This window comes from Glycine max, chromosome 10 (genome assembly GCF_000004515.6).
Source record: "Glycine max cultivar Williams 82 chromosome 10, Glycine_max_v4.0, whole genome shotgun sequence".
In the NCBI taxonomy this organism is placed as follows: domain Eukaryota; kingdom Viridiplantae; phylum Streptophyta; class Magnoliopsida; order Fabales; family Fabaceae; genus Glycine; species Glycine max.
Genome location: NC_038246.2, coordinates 10,685,839 through 10,701,290, shown reverse-complemented (window position 1 = coordinate 10,701,290; position 15,452 = coordinate 10,685,839). Strand labels below are relative to the sequence as shown.

At 28.8% G+C, this 15,452-nt stretch overlaps 1 protein-coding gene across 1 annotated transcript; it reads left to right on the top strand.

Annotated features, from left to right (window-relative positions):
- Positions 1-2,629: 2,629 nt before the first annotated feature.
- LOC102670371 (agamous-like MADS-box protein AGL62) lies at positions 2,630-3,166 on the top strand. The gene has a single exon (XM_006589835.4). The coding sequence runs from the start codon at positions 2,630-2,632 to the stop codon at positions 3,164-3,166; it is 537 nt and encodes a 178-aa protein (XP_006589898.1).
- The last annotated feature ends 12,286 nt before the right edge of the window (positions 3,167-15,452 follow it).

Below are 15,452 nucleotides of genomic sequence, written 5' to 3'. Positions count from 1 at the left end.
TCCTGCGTTCTTCACCGTTCTTCATCCGTTCTTCGTTCTTCAACCGGTAAGTGTTCGAATCCGAGACTTTCAATTCATTTCTTGTTTTGTTTGCTTTCATCTTCATCTCGTTCCTTTTCGATTTTCTTTTCTTCCATTTTTAACGTACTTTAACCGTTTATTTAAGCCGTTATCTCGCCTAATAAATGATAAAATGAATTTCAACCGATCATTTGTGTTGTAATGTCGTTTAATCACTGTTAAAGCAAAATCTAACCGATCGTTCACGCTGTAACCTTGGTTAAACAAAAAAAAAAGCAAAATAATAATAAAATAATCAAAATATCTTAAAAAAATAATAATAAAATAATAAAAATATCTTTGAATAAAATAATCAAAAAAATCAATCGGATGTTTTTCTTTGGAAGTTTCCTTGAATGAATTGACTAATAACCAAAGTGAAACTAAGGTTAAAATCAACTCACACATCAAGCTTTGTCCGTAAAAGTCACTTAAAACCGTTTTAAGGTCCAACGCCTTAAACGGTCCTCTTTGCTTTTATCGGTTAACATGGACCGTTCAAAAGCATAAAATCAACTCATAACTTTACCACTTTTGCAATAACTGCGTAGATCTTATTTCCTCATCGCAATTGAGGATGCGTAGGAGCAAAAGCCCCGCTTTTGTCGACCACCCCAAGAGATCGTTAATGATCCAATGCCTTAACGTTTCTTTCCTTTCAAAAACAAGAGATCGTTAATGGTCTAACGTCTTAACGTTTCTAAAATAAGAGATCGTTAATGGTCCAACACCTTAACATTTTTGTCCTTTCAAAAGAATCAAAAGATCGTTTAATGGTCCAATGCCTTAAACGATTTTTTGTGCGGTTAAAATCGATCTTGCGAAAAAAGATCAAAACAACTTAACCAACGTTTAGTTTTAAAATAACTACGTAGATCTGATTTCCTCATCGCAATTGAGAATACGTTGGAGCGAGGGAAACACCCTTGTCGACCACAAAAAGATAAAAAATACAAAAAAACATAAAATGCATAAAAACACAAAAAGACATAAAAAAAAGGGAAAATAAAACATTTTGAAGTCATATTTGCACACTTGATTAAAGGCTGCCATCCATTCTGACGGACGCGTGGGGTACTAATACCTTCCCCGTGCGTAAGAACAGATGTGACTCTTCATGTTTAAATATGAAAATTAAAACATTTAGAAACACTGGTAATCGATTACAAGTATTGTGTAATCGATTACAGAAGTTAAAAATGATTTGAAAATGTTTTATCACTAGTTGTGACTGTTGAAGTTTGAATTCTAACATTTTAAAACATTGGTAATCGATTACATGCTCATGGTAATCAATTACAGCTTTGTAAATCAGTTTTGAAAACAATGTTGGCTACTGATAATCGATTACTACCTTATGATAATCGATTACCAGAGAGTAAAAATTCTTTGGTAAAAGATTTTGTGAAAAATTCTTGTGCTACTCAATGTTTTGAAAAACTTTTTTTGTACTTATCTTGATTGAGTCTTCTCTTGATTCTTGAATCTTGATCTTGATTGTTCTTGAATCTTGATTCTTAAAACTTGATTCTTGAATCTTTGGAATTTGCTTAACTCTTGATTCTTTGCCATCATCAAAATAATCTTGGAAGTCATTGCTTCCACATTAATTATATATAATATCAATTTTATATATATATATATATATATATATATATATATATATATATCCATATTTTATATTAACAAATTCTTGTAATTAACTTCAAATTAATTCCATTTTTATCAAATAAATTAATGTAACATAATAATTTTAAATCGAATCGAGTTAATGATCTAAACCAAATTGGTTCATGAGCTTGAATTGAATTGACTTTCAGCTTGAAAAAAAATAAATTCAAATTGAGCTTCAAACATAACTGATTCTTATCCAGTCAAATTGAGATAAACAAGTTCAACAAGATATGACTCATTTCTCAGTGGTGCAAACTACAACGGGAGTATAAAGTCAATTGTACCAAAATATAATTGACATATAGTAAAAAAGATAAAAGTTAGGAACAAATTATTTTCAATACATTTTCTTTTATTGGTTGACATTCATTGGAAATGACAAAATTTGTTGGGTCCCACATCATATGTAATGATTTTCTCTCTCTTGAATTTGTAGTTTTCAATAAATTCCAACTAATTACAGATGGTGTGTTAGAAGGAGTATGCTAAAAACTATTTCATAGCCCTCCTTTGGTAATAAATTAACTATCATTTTCCTTAATTAATTATTAAACCAAATTATTCTTCAAATAATAGATAAGATTGACGTTGTAAAAGAAAACTACCTGGAAAAAAACTCAGTACAGATATACATTTTTGTACCCAGAATGGTTTATATAGAAAATCATTTGCACATACCATATAAGGCATTCAATTGAGATTCACTTAATCTTGAAACCATTTTAATGCGGTCAAAATACAGGTCAGAAAGTCCACAGAGGCGTGCTTGGCTCACCATATCAGACTCTAGTTCGCCAAACCAAACCTTTTACTATAAATTGAGCCTAACATACCCTCTATGTTGCACATCAGTATTCATATTTCATATCATATAAGATAGCAAAGCCTATAACCCATGGAGTCAAACAACATGCCAGACTTGAACGGTGTCGCTAAGAAGACTAAAGGTCAACAAAAGATCGAAATGAAGAAGATGAGAAATGAGAGTAACCTTTGGGTGACATTCTCGAAGCGTCGCACTGGGGTTTTCAAGAAAGCCAATGAGCTTGCAACCCTTTGTGGCGTGGATGTCGCTGTGATTATGTTTTCACCCGGTAATCGAGTATTTTCGTTTGGCAGTCCCAGTGTTGATTCTGTTGTCCAACGCTATAAGACACAAGGCCCACCTCCCCTCCTTACCTTGGACCTCAATAAGGTGCACTCCACTGTGTACGAAGTTGAGCTCCACACACACCTCCACTGCTTGTCCAACCAAATTGCTATTGAGAAGAAGCGCACAAAGGATTTAAATCATTTAGCGAAGGCTGCAGAGGATCAGTTCTGGTGGGCTAGGCCTATTGAAAGCATGACCGATTCCCAACTTGACAAGTATAAGAAGATGTTAGAGGAGTTTAAGAGGCAACTCAAAGAAAAATGTGGGAACCTCAACTGATGATGCCCTATTTAAATTTTAAGTCAATGTTTTTTAATTTAATATGTTTTAGAATGAGCACTAGCTTAATCAAATTAATGTTTGGGGTGTGGTTAGGATTGATTATCTAGGACTTATGTTTTCGTTATGTTGAATAGTCTTCATCATGTGTTGGTAAACTATGTTTCCTTTATGTTGTTTCTTTGCTTTGTTAGTGGAGTTTGTAATTGTGATGTAGTTTCTACATGATGTAGTGTTTGAATGAAAGGGCATCTTAAATACATAAAAATCCAATTCTATTAGAAATTCCAACCTTTTGAACTTTGGTTGGGGATTTTCATTTTCTCATCTTCAACTAAGGTAGGTCTTGTTTGGAGGTAGGCTTAAAATAGAACAGCACAAATAATTCAATCTCCATTTCATTTCATAGGGGGTCAAAGAATAATTTAATGTATTTTAAATAGATAAGTAAAATATTTAATGTATTTTAAGTAATTAAAATTCATTTTTAATTATACTTTTAGTCTCCTAAATTTCAATTATGCCAATTGGATCCTGTACGTATCACAAATGTGTGATTTTAGTCCCTTAGATTTCCATTGTGACAATTGAGTGCCTTAGGTGTCTCTATTGTGCGATTTTAGTATCTTAAAATTTATAATTGCACTATTAGAACTATCATTTTTCAGGGAAAAAATCACATTATTGTGATACCTTGGGGACTAAAATCCCACAATTACAATACTTAAATGAAATTTATACAATTGTGTACATGAGGACCCAATTGATGCAATTGATATATAGGGGACTAAAGTCACACATTTGTGATAGCTGAGGGATCCAACTAGCTCAATTGAAACTTTAGGTATTTCAATTCTCAATTGTGATACCTTAAGGACCAAAAGTATCATTAAGCCAAATGGAATTCATAAAATGCATGCAATCAATATTTTAAAATTTTTATATTTTGTGTTTAGTCCCGACCATTTGGTTGGCTCTGTTAAGTGTTCATATGTCCATTAAATTTTTAAACAACAATTTGTGGTGGGTTTTAAAATCATCAATATTCATTTAGAATTTCAAATTAAAATTTCTAGTAGCTTAAAAACCGTCAAATCAATTAAAGAAAAAAAGAAAGAAAGAAAACATATTTGGAACCTAAAGATAATTCACAATCCACAACCTCATGCCAACTCTTGACAATAATACATATGCACTAACCTTGAAAAAAAATTTGGAAGAAAAGACAATTTACAATCCAAAATCTCATGCAACTCTTCTCAATAATACATATGCATTTTCCAAGAAAATAGATCTAGTACATAAATCCCCAACTCTCATGCAACTCTTCACAATTCAAAATAAAAACAAAAACATCATTGGAACACAAGGATGATTCATTAAGGCCACAACTTTAACTTCCCCTTCAATGACAAGCACCTCATCAATTAAAGCAAAAAATAAAAAAAGTCCAAACACTTGAATTAAAGATGTCACAACCTTGTCCATTTTTTCATAACTACCCCAATGCTACCCAAAACACAAAGGTAATTGAAGATGACACTTTTATTATCCTTCCACAATGTTGTGTGCGGGTGAGGTGATAATTGTTTCTCACACTTTGTTTTTGTGAGCAATTAGCCTAACTTTTTTAGGATTTTTGTTAATATATTGTTGCTATTGTGAATAAACTATTATAAAAAATCATTTCAGAAAATAAAAAGACAGTTTTTATTGTTTTGTTTTAAATTTTGATGTTACAAAGATATTTTTTAGTTTAAAAGATTGATAAGTTGCAGACTTAAGCTGACCATAGCTAGATGACCCTTCACCACAGCAAAAGAGGACCAGTTATCAAGTGAATGAATGTGAAGACTTGCCACAACGAATATGAATGTTGAAGACTAAGATATTGAGCAAGCACTCGCCACAACGAGTACAACTCTCACCATAGCCAAAGTTGGTCATAGAGCAAGAAGATTCAAGTGAAGTATCATTTGCAAAAGATGAAGCCTCGTTGTAGCAAGAAGTGTCCTCGCTACAATGAAAGTCTAATGTGACAGAAAAAATATATAGATTTGACTTCCATATGTTGAATGCGATGGAATTCAAGTCAGCAATGCCTTTTTTCTTTGATTTCCATTTTTGCTCCAATTTTTTTTCAAAATCCACCAATTGTTCTTTTCTCGCTATAGCAAACTCGGGTCTTGCTACAACAAAATTCTCTTTTGAAAACTGAAAAACATTGTCTCACTCACTAAAACAAATTGACAACACAATGCAGTGAATGTTTTAGATTACATTTTTTGCTCAATTCATAAATATTACACCAAGTCTTTGTGAATACAATACATAATACTTATTGTTTCTTTACTACTAGATTAGGTACACTTTCCTAGATCATGAGCCAACATGATGGTGAGTCAGGTGATGTGTCAACCTCATCCGAGTGGGAAATGTGATTGGTTGAGAAGTGAACTTGAAGTTGGTGATATGAGTTAGGGGTCTCAAGAAACCCAAAAACATGTACTGAGAACAAAAGACCACACATATTTGGAGTTGAGTTTCTAAGGGGGGTGTCGAGCCAATCAGCATCGAGGAAAGGTTTGTAAACAGTCACGATTCAAAAGGAAGGAGAAGCCTTTAGGTTTAGGGTTAACAAGAATCAATTTTCTTGATTATTTACAAATTTTAAATTAATAATAATTAGTGGTTTATATCCTAGCTATTGATTTATTTAAATGACATCTAAATTTTTAAAACAACTGGTCCATGGTGTGGTTGCATTTAAATGGTTTTAGAAAATTTTAAAATACCAAAAATTGTAATTTAATTATTTAAATAAATACAACCAATTTTAAAAACCACCAAAAAAAATTTAAAAATTTTCACATATGCGTCAACACTTAATAGAGCCAACCTAATGGCAAGGACCAAATATAAAATAAAAAAAAAATCCAATGACGAAAAGACAAGAAAAATCTTACTAGGGACCCAAAAAAATTTTGAGTATATTTCAAGAACCAATTAGAGACTTCAACCTTTTTAAAAAGTTAAATTAATTTTACAAGGTTATAATTAATCATTATCATGCAATTATGTATTACATAATAGTTTGATATTTAAGGTCACCTTATTTTCTTTAGCCATTTGTTTTGAGATAAAATTATGTTTCTAACAAAATAAATCCAAAAAAAATAAATTCAATTTTATAATAATTTTATGTTGATTATAAGTAGATTTACAATATAGAATATTAATATAATAATTATGCTCATATTTTTATCTATTTTCTTTCATTGAATTTTCTTCTTATTTCTCTTTATATTTCCAATTATATATCACTCATATCATATGGTTTGAGGCAAATTTGTTCCAAATTTAGGGGAGTTTGTTTTTTAATGCTCAAGGGATTGTTGTAAAACAAAAGCATACACATTTGGGAAAGCTACAACGTTTAAAAAAAAAGTAGAAAATCAATCAAATTCAAAAACAATTTCAAGTTGTTGTTGCTATTTTAAATTTGTGAATAAAATGTTGGGAAACAGTGTTTGGAATTGTTTGTCTCATGAATTGAAAAGGAAATTAGTTAGTGTTCTCCTAGACCCTTAGGTGCTTTGATTTCTAGGATATAAAAAAACAATTTTCCTTTGTAGCCTAGCCAAATTACAACTTTAATAAAGTCCTTAGTGATCCATGTTGTGTGTGCGCAATTGCATTGAATGAGATGGTATGCAAAGTTGGGATTATGTAATTCCAATTTGGATTGATTAAATATCACGTGCAGCTGAAAAACTTGTGTACTTAGGTAAAATACTAGCCTTGTGAGAAATGAATTGTATTTTTTATCTTTTCATTGCCAATTGCCATTCTTGTTGATCCCTTGAACTCTTGAGTTCATTTCTTTTATGATTCTATATATCAAAATCACCATAACAAGTGTGATTTTGAGATCGTGTGAACTTGCTTTGTTTTGGTGAGCATGCTTATGTTTTGGGAATTGTAATTGATCCTAGTCCTTAGTCTTGTCGTTAATCTAACTTATTTTAGTTTATTTTACTTTTTCTTGAGGACAAGCAAAGCTTTAAGTTTGAGGGAGTTTGATAACGGTTGTGCATTCCTATATTTGCAATCTATTTCACAACAATTATCTCACTTTTCCTTGAATCGTAGCTAAGTTTGCCCTTTTTTAAGTTAGGGAATATATATAATTAGTTAGATATTTTCATACAGTTAAAATTTAGAAAATTTATTAGCTTTTACATGTTTTTACAGTAATTTAGTCATTTTAGTGCACCTGGAAAGAAATTGAGGGTTTGGAAGTGAAAATTGATCACTCAATGAGTTTGCCAAGTAGCTTAACTAGGAAGCCATATTAGAAGAAGACACGTGGTAGCTGGTGGCTAAGCGAGAAGTCTATCTCTCTTAGCAGATTTCTCTTGAAGAAGCCATGTCAACAACATCAAGGCTCGTTGAGTGACGCAGCCTCTTTGGAAGAAGAAAAAAAGTGATCCCATGAAAAATTCACTTAGTGTGCTTTAATGAGGAAACAACAAAACAAAGATACTACATGGAATTTGGATCCACTCATCATTGGAGACATTCAATATCAATCTAGGTTTGCGTGTGTAGCGGTTAGAGACTCAGGAACTTACTCTCTTTTACTTCCTTCACCAATCTTCCATATTTTTTTTTAACTTTCCCTTGTATGTTTTGGTAGCTTCTCATGACAATGAGGAGTTAATCTCTTTGAAGTTGAGGATTTTGTGTACTAGCAAATCTCATGTAACTATGTCTACTATCTATTTAATGATTATTCAATAATAATGTTATTTCTTTGCTTTTAATGTTTGTTCTTGGCTTGATCACCCAAACACTTATTTGTATGTTTCATTGTCATTAGAAAATGCTTTAAAACTGAGATTTGAGAATACTATATAATGAATGTCTCATTTGGGGATAAAGTAATGTTTATTATTCTCTTAAATAATTCATTTAACTTAACTTGCTTAGGAGTTAGGAGTAGAGTTAAGTGATTTAGCCTCTTTTACTTGAGAAATCAAGGTTAGAAGACTTGAGTGGATTGAGATATTGTTATGGTTCTCATTAAATAGATAAAAATCATTTTTTATCGAGATGTTTGCCAAGTACCACTAAAAACCCTAACTAGTTTGTTTAATTGTTGTTTCCAATTACTGCACATCAACTGTTTGATATATTGTCTTTGTGAAATGTACCTTATTTTAAGTAGTTTAATTTTAGACCTGAACTTCAATTTATTGCAACCTTATCTCAAAAGAAGAAATTACCATTGCTTAGTTGTTGAGTTTATACAAAAAAGCTTAGTACAAACAAGTCCTTGAGGAGACCATCTTTCTACTTACTATTGAAAATACTACACTAATTGGTACATTTGTCAATGATGTAATAAGTTTTCTGGCTTCGTTGTCGAGGACTTGTTTCTCGTATTAGGCAACTTATGCTAATTTCATATTCTATGCAATGATTCGTTATTCTTCAATTCTTTGCTTTTAAATTCTGTTTTTGTATTACTCTTGAGTACTTTGCTAACATGTTCTTTAGTTGCTTTGTTCCATGTATGTGAGGTAGAGTTTCTTAAGAAGATCTAGTCCCTTTGGATCAAGAGATTCGAAGAACTTGTAGAAGAAACAATGCCTTAAGGAAGAAGCAAAAGCAAAAAGAGAATAGGGCTAAGAAAAGAACTCGACAAGCTTCATCTTCTTCACCACACAACCACAACCACAACCTACACCTCCACCACACTAGCCATTACTCTTACCTCTTCCTATCTTTGAGGAGCCTGAAATGGCAGAAGAAGAACATCCTAGAAGGACACTTGGAGACTATATTGCACATGTTGTGCAAAGGCACTTCATATTGGAATGTGTTATTTTGGCTATTAAAGGTTGTAGTGTCAATCTATAATTAGGATTGCTCCCTTCAATTGGTCTTAGCACATCTCTCAATTTCATGTAAAAAAAAGTTAATGGACCGGATTGGGTAATGCTCACCAGTACTTACTAATATATTCACACAAAACAAACCACTACTTATTAATATTTGAAAATGTTTAACTATACATTTTCATTCAATATTGTTACTTTTAGGTACACTAATTAGATTCAGTTTTATGCAAAAGCTTTATTCACCTTTAACTTAATAAAAATATCTTATAAATTTAATTTATTTCAAATTAATGTCAAATAAATACTCTCGTTTTTACTTTACGTATTATAAATCCTATAGTTTATGAAAAGTTGAATTCGAATGGAATTTGAATTTGGTCATTTTCCCGTTTTCCATCCATGGAATATTTTATATGACATGATGTGGACATTTGATGAATAATAATATCTCTACTGATTATGAAGCTACTTATACATTCATAAATATATACTAAATAAAAAACAAACGAGTTGAAAATCTTTTAGCATTCCATTGATTTGATCAAATTTATTTTATAGTTTCCTATTTATTAAAGGCGTACATTAACGAGTAGCGACTGATCCACATCCAATCGGGTTAGATTTAGAACCGTGGATTGCACGGGTCTCTGTTGTTATTTTAACAATATTAATATTAATAATTTTCATTTTATAAATTTTAAAAACATAATTTTTATTAAAAAATATTATCTACTTATTCATTTTTAAAATATTTACTTAACATTAATTTTATTATAGAAATTTGCTAAGATAAAAATTGATCATTTTTGTTTCTTTTAATATTTTAAATATTTACTTAATATCACAAAAAAAAACATAAAAATCAAATTGATTGATGTGAACTACATATCTACAAAACAAAAATAATAGTTTTCTAAAAAAAGTTAAATTGCTTAAATTTAAATTCTTAACATTTTATACAAACTGCATTTCCTTAAATGATAATAATAATAAGGTTAAATTACTCATTTGATCCCTATAGTTTCATGATTCTTACTTTTTTAATCCATATAGTTTGAGAGTGATCTTTTATTATTATTATTATTATTATTATTATTATTATTACCAGCCTAAAGACTGTGTATGATTAGTCCATTCAAGATTCAAGTGTGCGGTTCGAATGTTTTAAGTTCTAACTAGTGTTATTAAACTAATTGGTCGGATGGATTAGGAACAAAACTTATAACCAGTTCCAGTTTTTTATTTTTGGTGTACTAACCCGTTCGAGTTAATTCTTAGAATCATATGTTATTGATTTAATGTTGATGTCATCAAATTAGGTTAAAACACCTCTATGTAATAACTTTTATCTTTTTCTTAAATCAATATAGTCTATGTAATAATAACTTTCTATCGTGCTCTTCGACGGATAGATCCAGAAATCCGTGAGAAATAACTTTACTTAATAACTAGAGTTTTGCCCGTGCGACGCCCGGGCTCATACTCCTTTTTGAATATTACTAATATATGTGCAAAGTTTAATAACGATGTTTATTTGTATGATAATAATGTTGAGCTATGTTTAGAAAAAAGTAACATAAAGTAAGAATACAAACAAACCTAATTCTATTGTAAATTGTTGGATGGTGTTGATGTAGCAATGAAAGAGAGGTTGCACAATAAAGAGAGATAAATGAGTTCATTAGATTTTTTGATACAATTATTGATCATTTAATAATCAGAAGAATAATGATAATCTTTTTCACTTCCCATGATCATCTTTTGTATCTCAGCAAACATTTAGTCTATTAATCCATATATATACTCTAATAATCTACTTAGTATATTAAGTGCTAACCTTTTACGGTTTCTGTTTCTCATCCATATTTATTGTTGATCAGTATAATGATAATTTTTTCATATATTCACGAACAAACAATTGTAATAAAAAGAAAAACGCATGAGAGGTCCCTTTGTTGTTGATCAGTATAATGATAATCTTTTCCATATATTCACGAACAAACAATTATAAAAAAAAAAACGTATGAGAGGTCCCATGACGTCAACATGGAAAGTAATATGTTTGTCCCGTGGGTCATCCATATTTATTGTTGATCATATAATGATTATCTTTTTCACTTCCATGATAATCTTTTGCACCTCAGCAAACATTTAGTCTATTAATCCATATATATACTTTAATAATCTACTTAGTATATTAAGTGCTAACCACGTCAACATGGAAAGTAATATATTTGTCCTGTGGGTCATCCATATTTATTGTTGATCATATAATGATAATCTTTTTCATTTACCATGATAATCTTTTGCACCTCAGCAAATATCTAATCTATTAATCCATATATATACTCTAATAATCTACTTAGTATATTAAGCGCTAACCTTTTATGGTTTTCGTGCGTCATCCATATTTAATATTGATCAGTATAATGAATGGAGAGGAACGAAAATGGAAGATGGAGAGGATGCAAATGTGAGCATATCACGAAAACCCTTCGAATTCACTCAGTTCAGAATAACTCATCGTCTAAGTTATGATTATTTCCATATCCTAAAAGAAATGCTTATTAATTTGAAAATTATGATTATTTTTATATCCTAACAAAATATTTAAAATTGATTATTAAGTACCTATTAATTTGAAATGCAAATTAACAAAAATATGAATAAAATATGCTTATTAATTAAACGTTAATAAATTTATAATGATTACGGTAAAAACAAATACAAAATTGATGCTAGTTTTTATAATATGTCAAAATTGATACTGTAATATTTAAAATTGATTGTTAAGTACCTACTAATTAAGAATAGCTCATCTTCTAAGTTATGATTATTTCTATATCCTAAAAGAAATGCTTATTAATTTTAAAATTATGATTATTTCTATATCCTAACAGATATTTAAAATTGATTTTTATGTACCTATTAATTTGAAATGAAAAATAACAAAAATATGAATAAAATATGCTTATTAATTAAATGTCAATAAATTGACAATGATTACGGCAAAAATAAATACAAAATTGATGCTGGTTTTAATAATATGTTAAAATTGAGACGGTAATATTTAAAATTAATTGTTAAGTACCTACTAATTAAGAATAACTCATCGTCTAAGTTATGATTATTTCTATATCCTAAAAGAAATGCTTATTAATTTTAAAATTATGATTATTTCTATATCCTAACAGAATATTTAAAATTGATTGTTATGTACCTATTAATTTGAAATGAAAATTAACAAAATTATGAATAAAATATGCTTATTAATTAAATGTCAATAAATTGACAATGATTACGATAAAAATAAATACAAAATTGAAGCTGTTTTAATAATATGTTAAAATTGATAATGTAATATTTAATATTAATTGTTAAGTACCTACTAATTTGAAATAAAATTTAACAAAAATATGAATAAAATATGCTTATTAATTAAACGTTAATAAATTTATAATGATTACGGCAAAAACAAATACAAAATTGATTGTTAAGTACCTACTAATTAAGAATAACTCATTGTCGTCTAAGTTATGATTATTTTTATATCCTAAAACAAATGCTTATTAATTTTAAAATTATCATTATTTCTATTTCTTAACAGAATGTTTAAAATTGATTGTTAAGTACCTATTAATTTGAAATGAAAATTAACAAAAATATGAATCAAATATGCTTATTAATTTAATGTCAATAAATTAACAATGATTACAGCAAAAATAAATACAAAATTGAAGTTGTTTTAATAACATATTAAAATTGATACTGTAATAATTAAAATTGATTGTTAAGTGCCTATTAATTAGGAATAAATCATCGTCTAAATTATGATTATTTTCATATCCTAACAGAATATGGTTATTAATTTGAAAATTATCATTATTTCTATATCCTAACATAATATTTAAAATTGATTTTTAAGTACCTATTAATTTGAAATGAAAATTAACAAAAATATGAATAAAATATGCTTATTAATTAAACGTCAACAAAATATGTAACTAATTGTTAACGAAATTGTCACTTTCAAACAGAGAAGTGAAGATAAACACAAACGAGTGAAGATAAACACAAACGAATTTTAAATTGACTGTTAAATCAAACAAATTGATTTTAAATTTGAAATTTGATGATAGAAATTTGAAATTGTGACTTTTATATCCACATAATATTTTAAATTGACTATTCAACCGAACGAATTGATTTTATTATTCATAAATTAATTTCCATGACTGGTTCAAAATTATGTGACCCCGGTATAAACAAAACCACACTGTAAAGCTGGGTGAAATAGAAATAGAACTATTTCCTAAGTATGAAGCTAATTAATTTTTTGTAATAGAGCAATCACGCATATTTCCATTAACAATAAATGAGAAAAACAAAACAAAAAAACGACAAATTGATATATAGAACGATATAAATATAATAAAAAATTGACAGAAAAGTTAAACAAAAGTATAGCGTAATCTTAGCATAGGAGCAATCATGCATATTTCCATTATAAAATATTTTAATTGTATATATATGAAATTCAGCCATTAAAAAAACTACATGAAATTAAATTGATCAAACACTCAACATGACTCATATATTAATCATAATCAAACCCGACTTCTTAAGAAACTTTTGTGAAACTCTGTCTATTTTGACAATGTTTGAATACAATATTAATAAAATACATTGTCTGGAAATCATAATTATGAAATTACAACTTTAAATTGTTAAAACAAAGTAACATCAAAATGTAGTCAGAGAATTAAAGAAAACAAACTTGTTTGAGATAAAAATAGAAGTTTTTTGTATATTAGTGTCTTCTTCCACCTTCTCTGCATACAATAGCAAAGGTATTGTGAGAAGTCAGAAAATAAAATAAAAAAATTTAATCTTTTTGTAGTGCAAGAACTTAGAAAACAAAATAAAGGGAGAACACCCAAAAAAATTAAAGCTTTTGTCTCGTGAAAAATCATAAAACCCCAAAAAAATGGGTATAAGAAAGAATGAACACGTTTGATAAGGCTGACAAAGACGAAAAAAATTTAACCATAAACAAAAAAAAAACAAAGAAAATGAACCCATACTCGTGGAGTTTTCAGATAAAAACTGTCGTTGTAGTATGCTCTTCCACCTTCTCTGCATGCAATAGAGACTGACTAAAAAAATGCTAAAGAGGTTATTTCACTAACATTAGTTTAATATTAATCACCCAAACTCCCCAATTGATCATTATTTTTTTTATGATTGAAAATGAAAATTAAAACGTTAACTCATCATCTTAACATTTTTTTATTTCTCTAAAATTTATTTATTAATTCAATAATTTTTTGTTATATAGATTTCAACTAAAGTAACGTGAACATTATTCTTTTTGACATATATAATAAAATTGTATATATATGAAATTCAGCCATTAAAAAACTACATGAAATTAAATTGATCAAACACTCAACATGAATCATATATTAATCATAATCAAACCCGACTTCTTAAGAAACTTTTGTGAAACTCTGTCTATTTTGACAATGTTTGAATACAATATTAATAAAATACAATGTCTGGAAATCATAATTATGAAATTACAACTTTAAATTGTTAAAACAAAGTAACATCAAAATTTCTTCATCAATCAAATGGGGTCATCATTACTCCAATTTTGTTGCTTCTTGATTATTAGCTACCCTATCATTGGAGTCAGCTGATTTTTTGTCAAGAATTCCTGCGATTGCTACAACTGAACGCAAAAATGAGACGCAAACAAAAATTAACTAAAATAATCTATATTACTAATAAAATAATATAAATTAACTAAAACCTAACAATGAGCAATAAAAAATATCTATATTACTATAAAGAATAAATGTAATTCAAGCTGTGAATGTTGAGAGCCTCTGCATCAAAATGTAAATTGAAATCTCTGTGACCCTAAAAAAACCATAAACAAAGAAGTCCAAAACTACTATATTCAATTATCTGACCATATAAATAAAGGATGACATATATGTGATAATAAAGCATGTCATATATTTGAAAATCAAAGTTGAAAGTGTCTAACTCAAAGGGATTGAACAAATATAAAAATATAACCCATTGAAATAACTTCAGCCAGCATTAAAGGAAAAAAATATAAAGGCAGAACACCCAAAAAAATTTAAGCTTTTGGGTTGCGAAAAATAAAAAACAAAAAAAAAAGTTACCCAATGATCCAGATATAAACCCAAAATGCAACGCAAGCTACTGGCTTAGGAACACACAAAAATTTAAATTTTTTGTAGTGCGAGAACTCAGAAAACAAAATAAAGGGAGAATATCCAAAAAATTAAAGCTTTTGTCTTGCGAAAAATCATAAAACCCAAAAAAAGTGGGACATCGGAGAAGGC

What these genes read in the sequence shown, in the direction of transcription:
- LOC102670371 (XM_006589835.4), top strand. Translation starts at nt 2,630, where the DNA reads ATGGAGTCAAACAACATGCCAGACTTGAACGGTGTCGCTAAGAAGACT.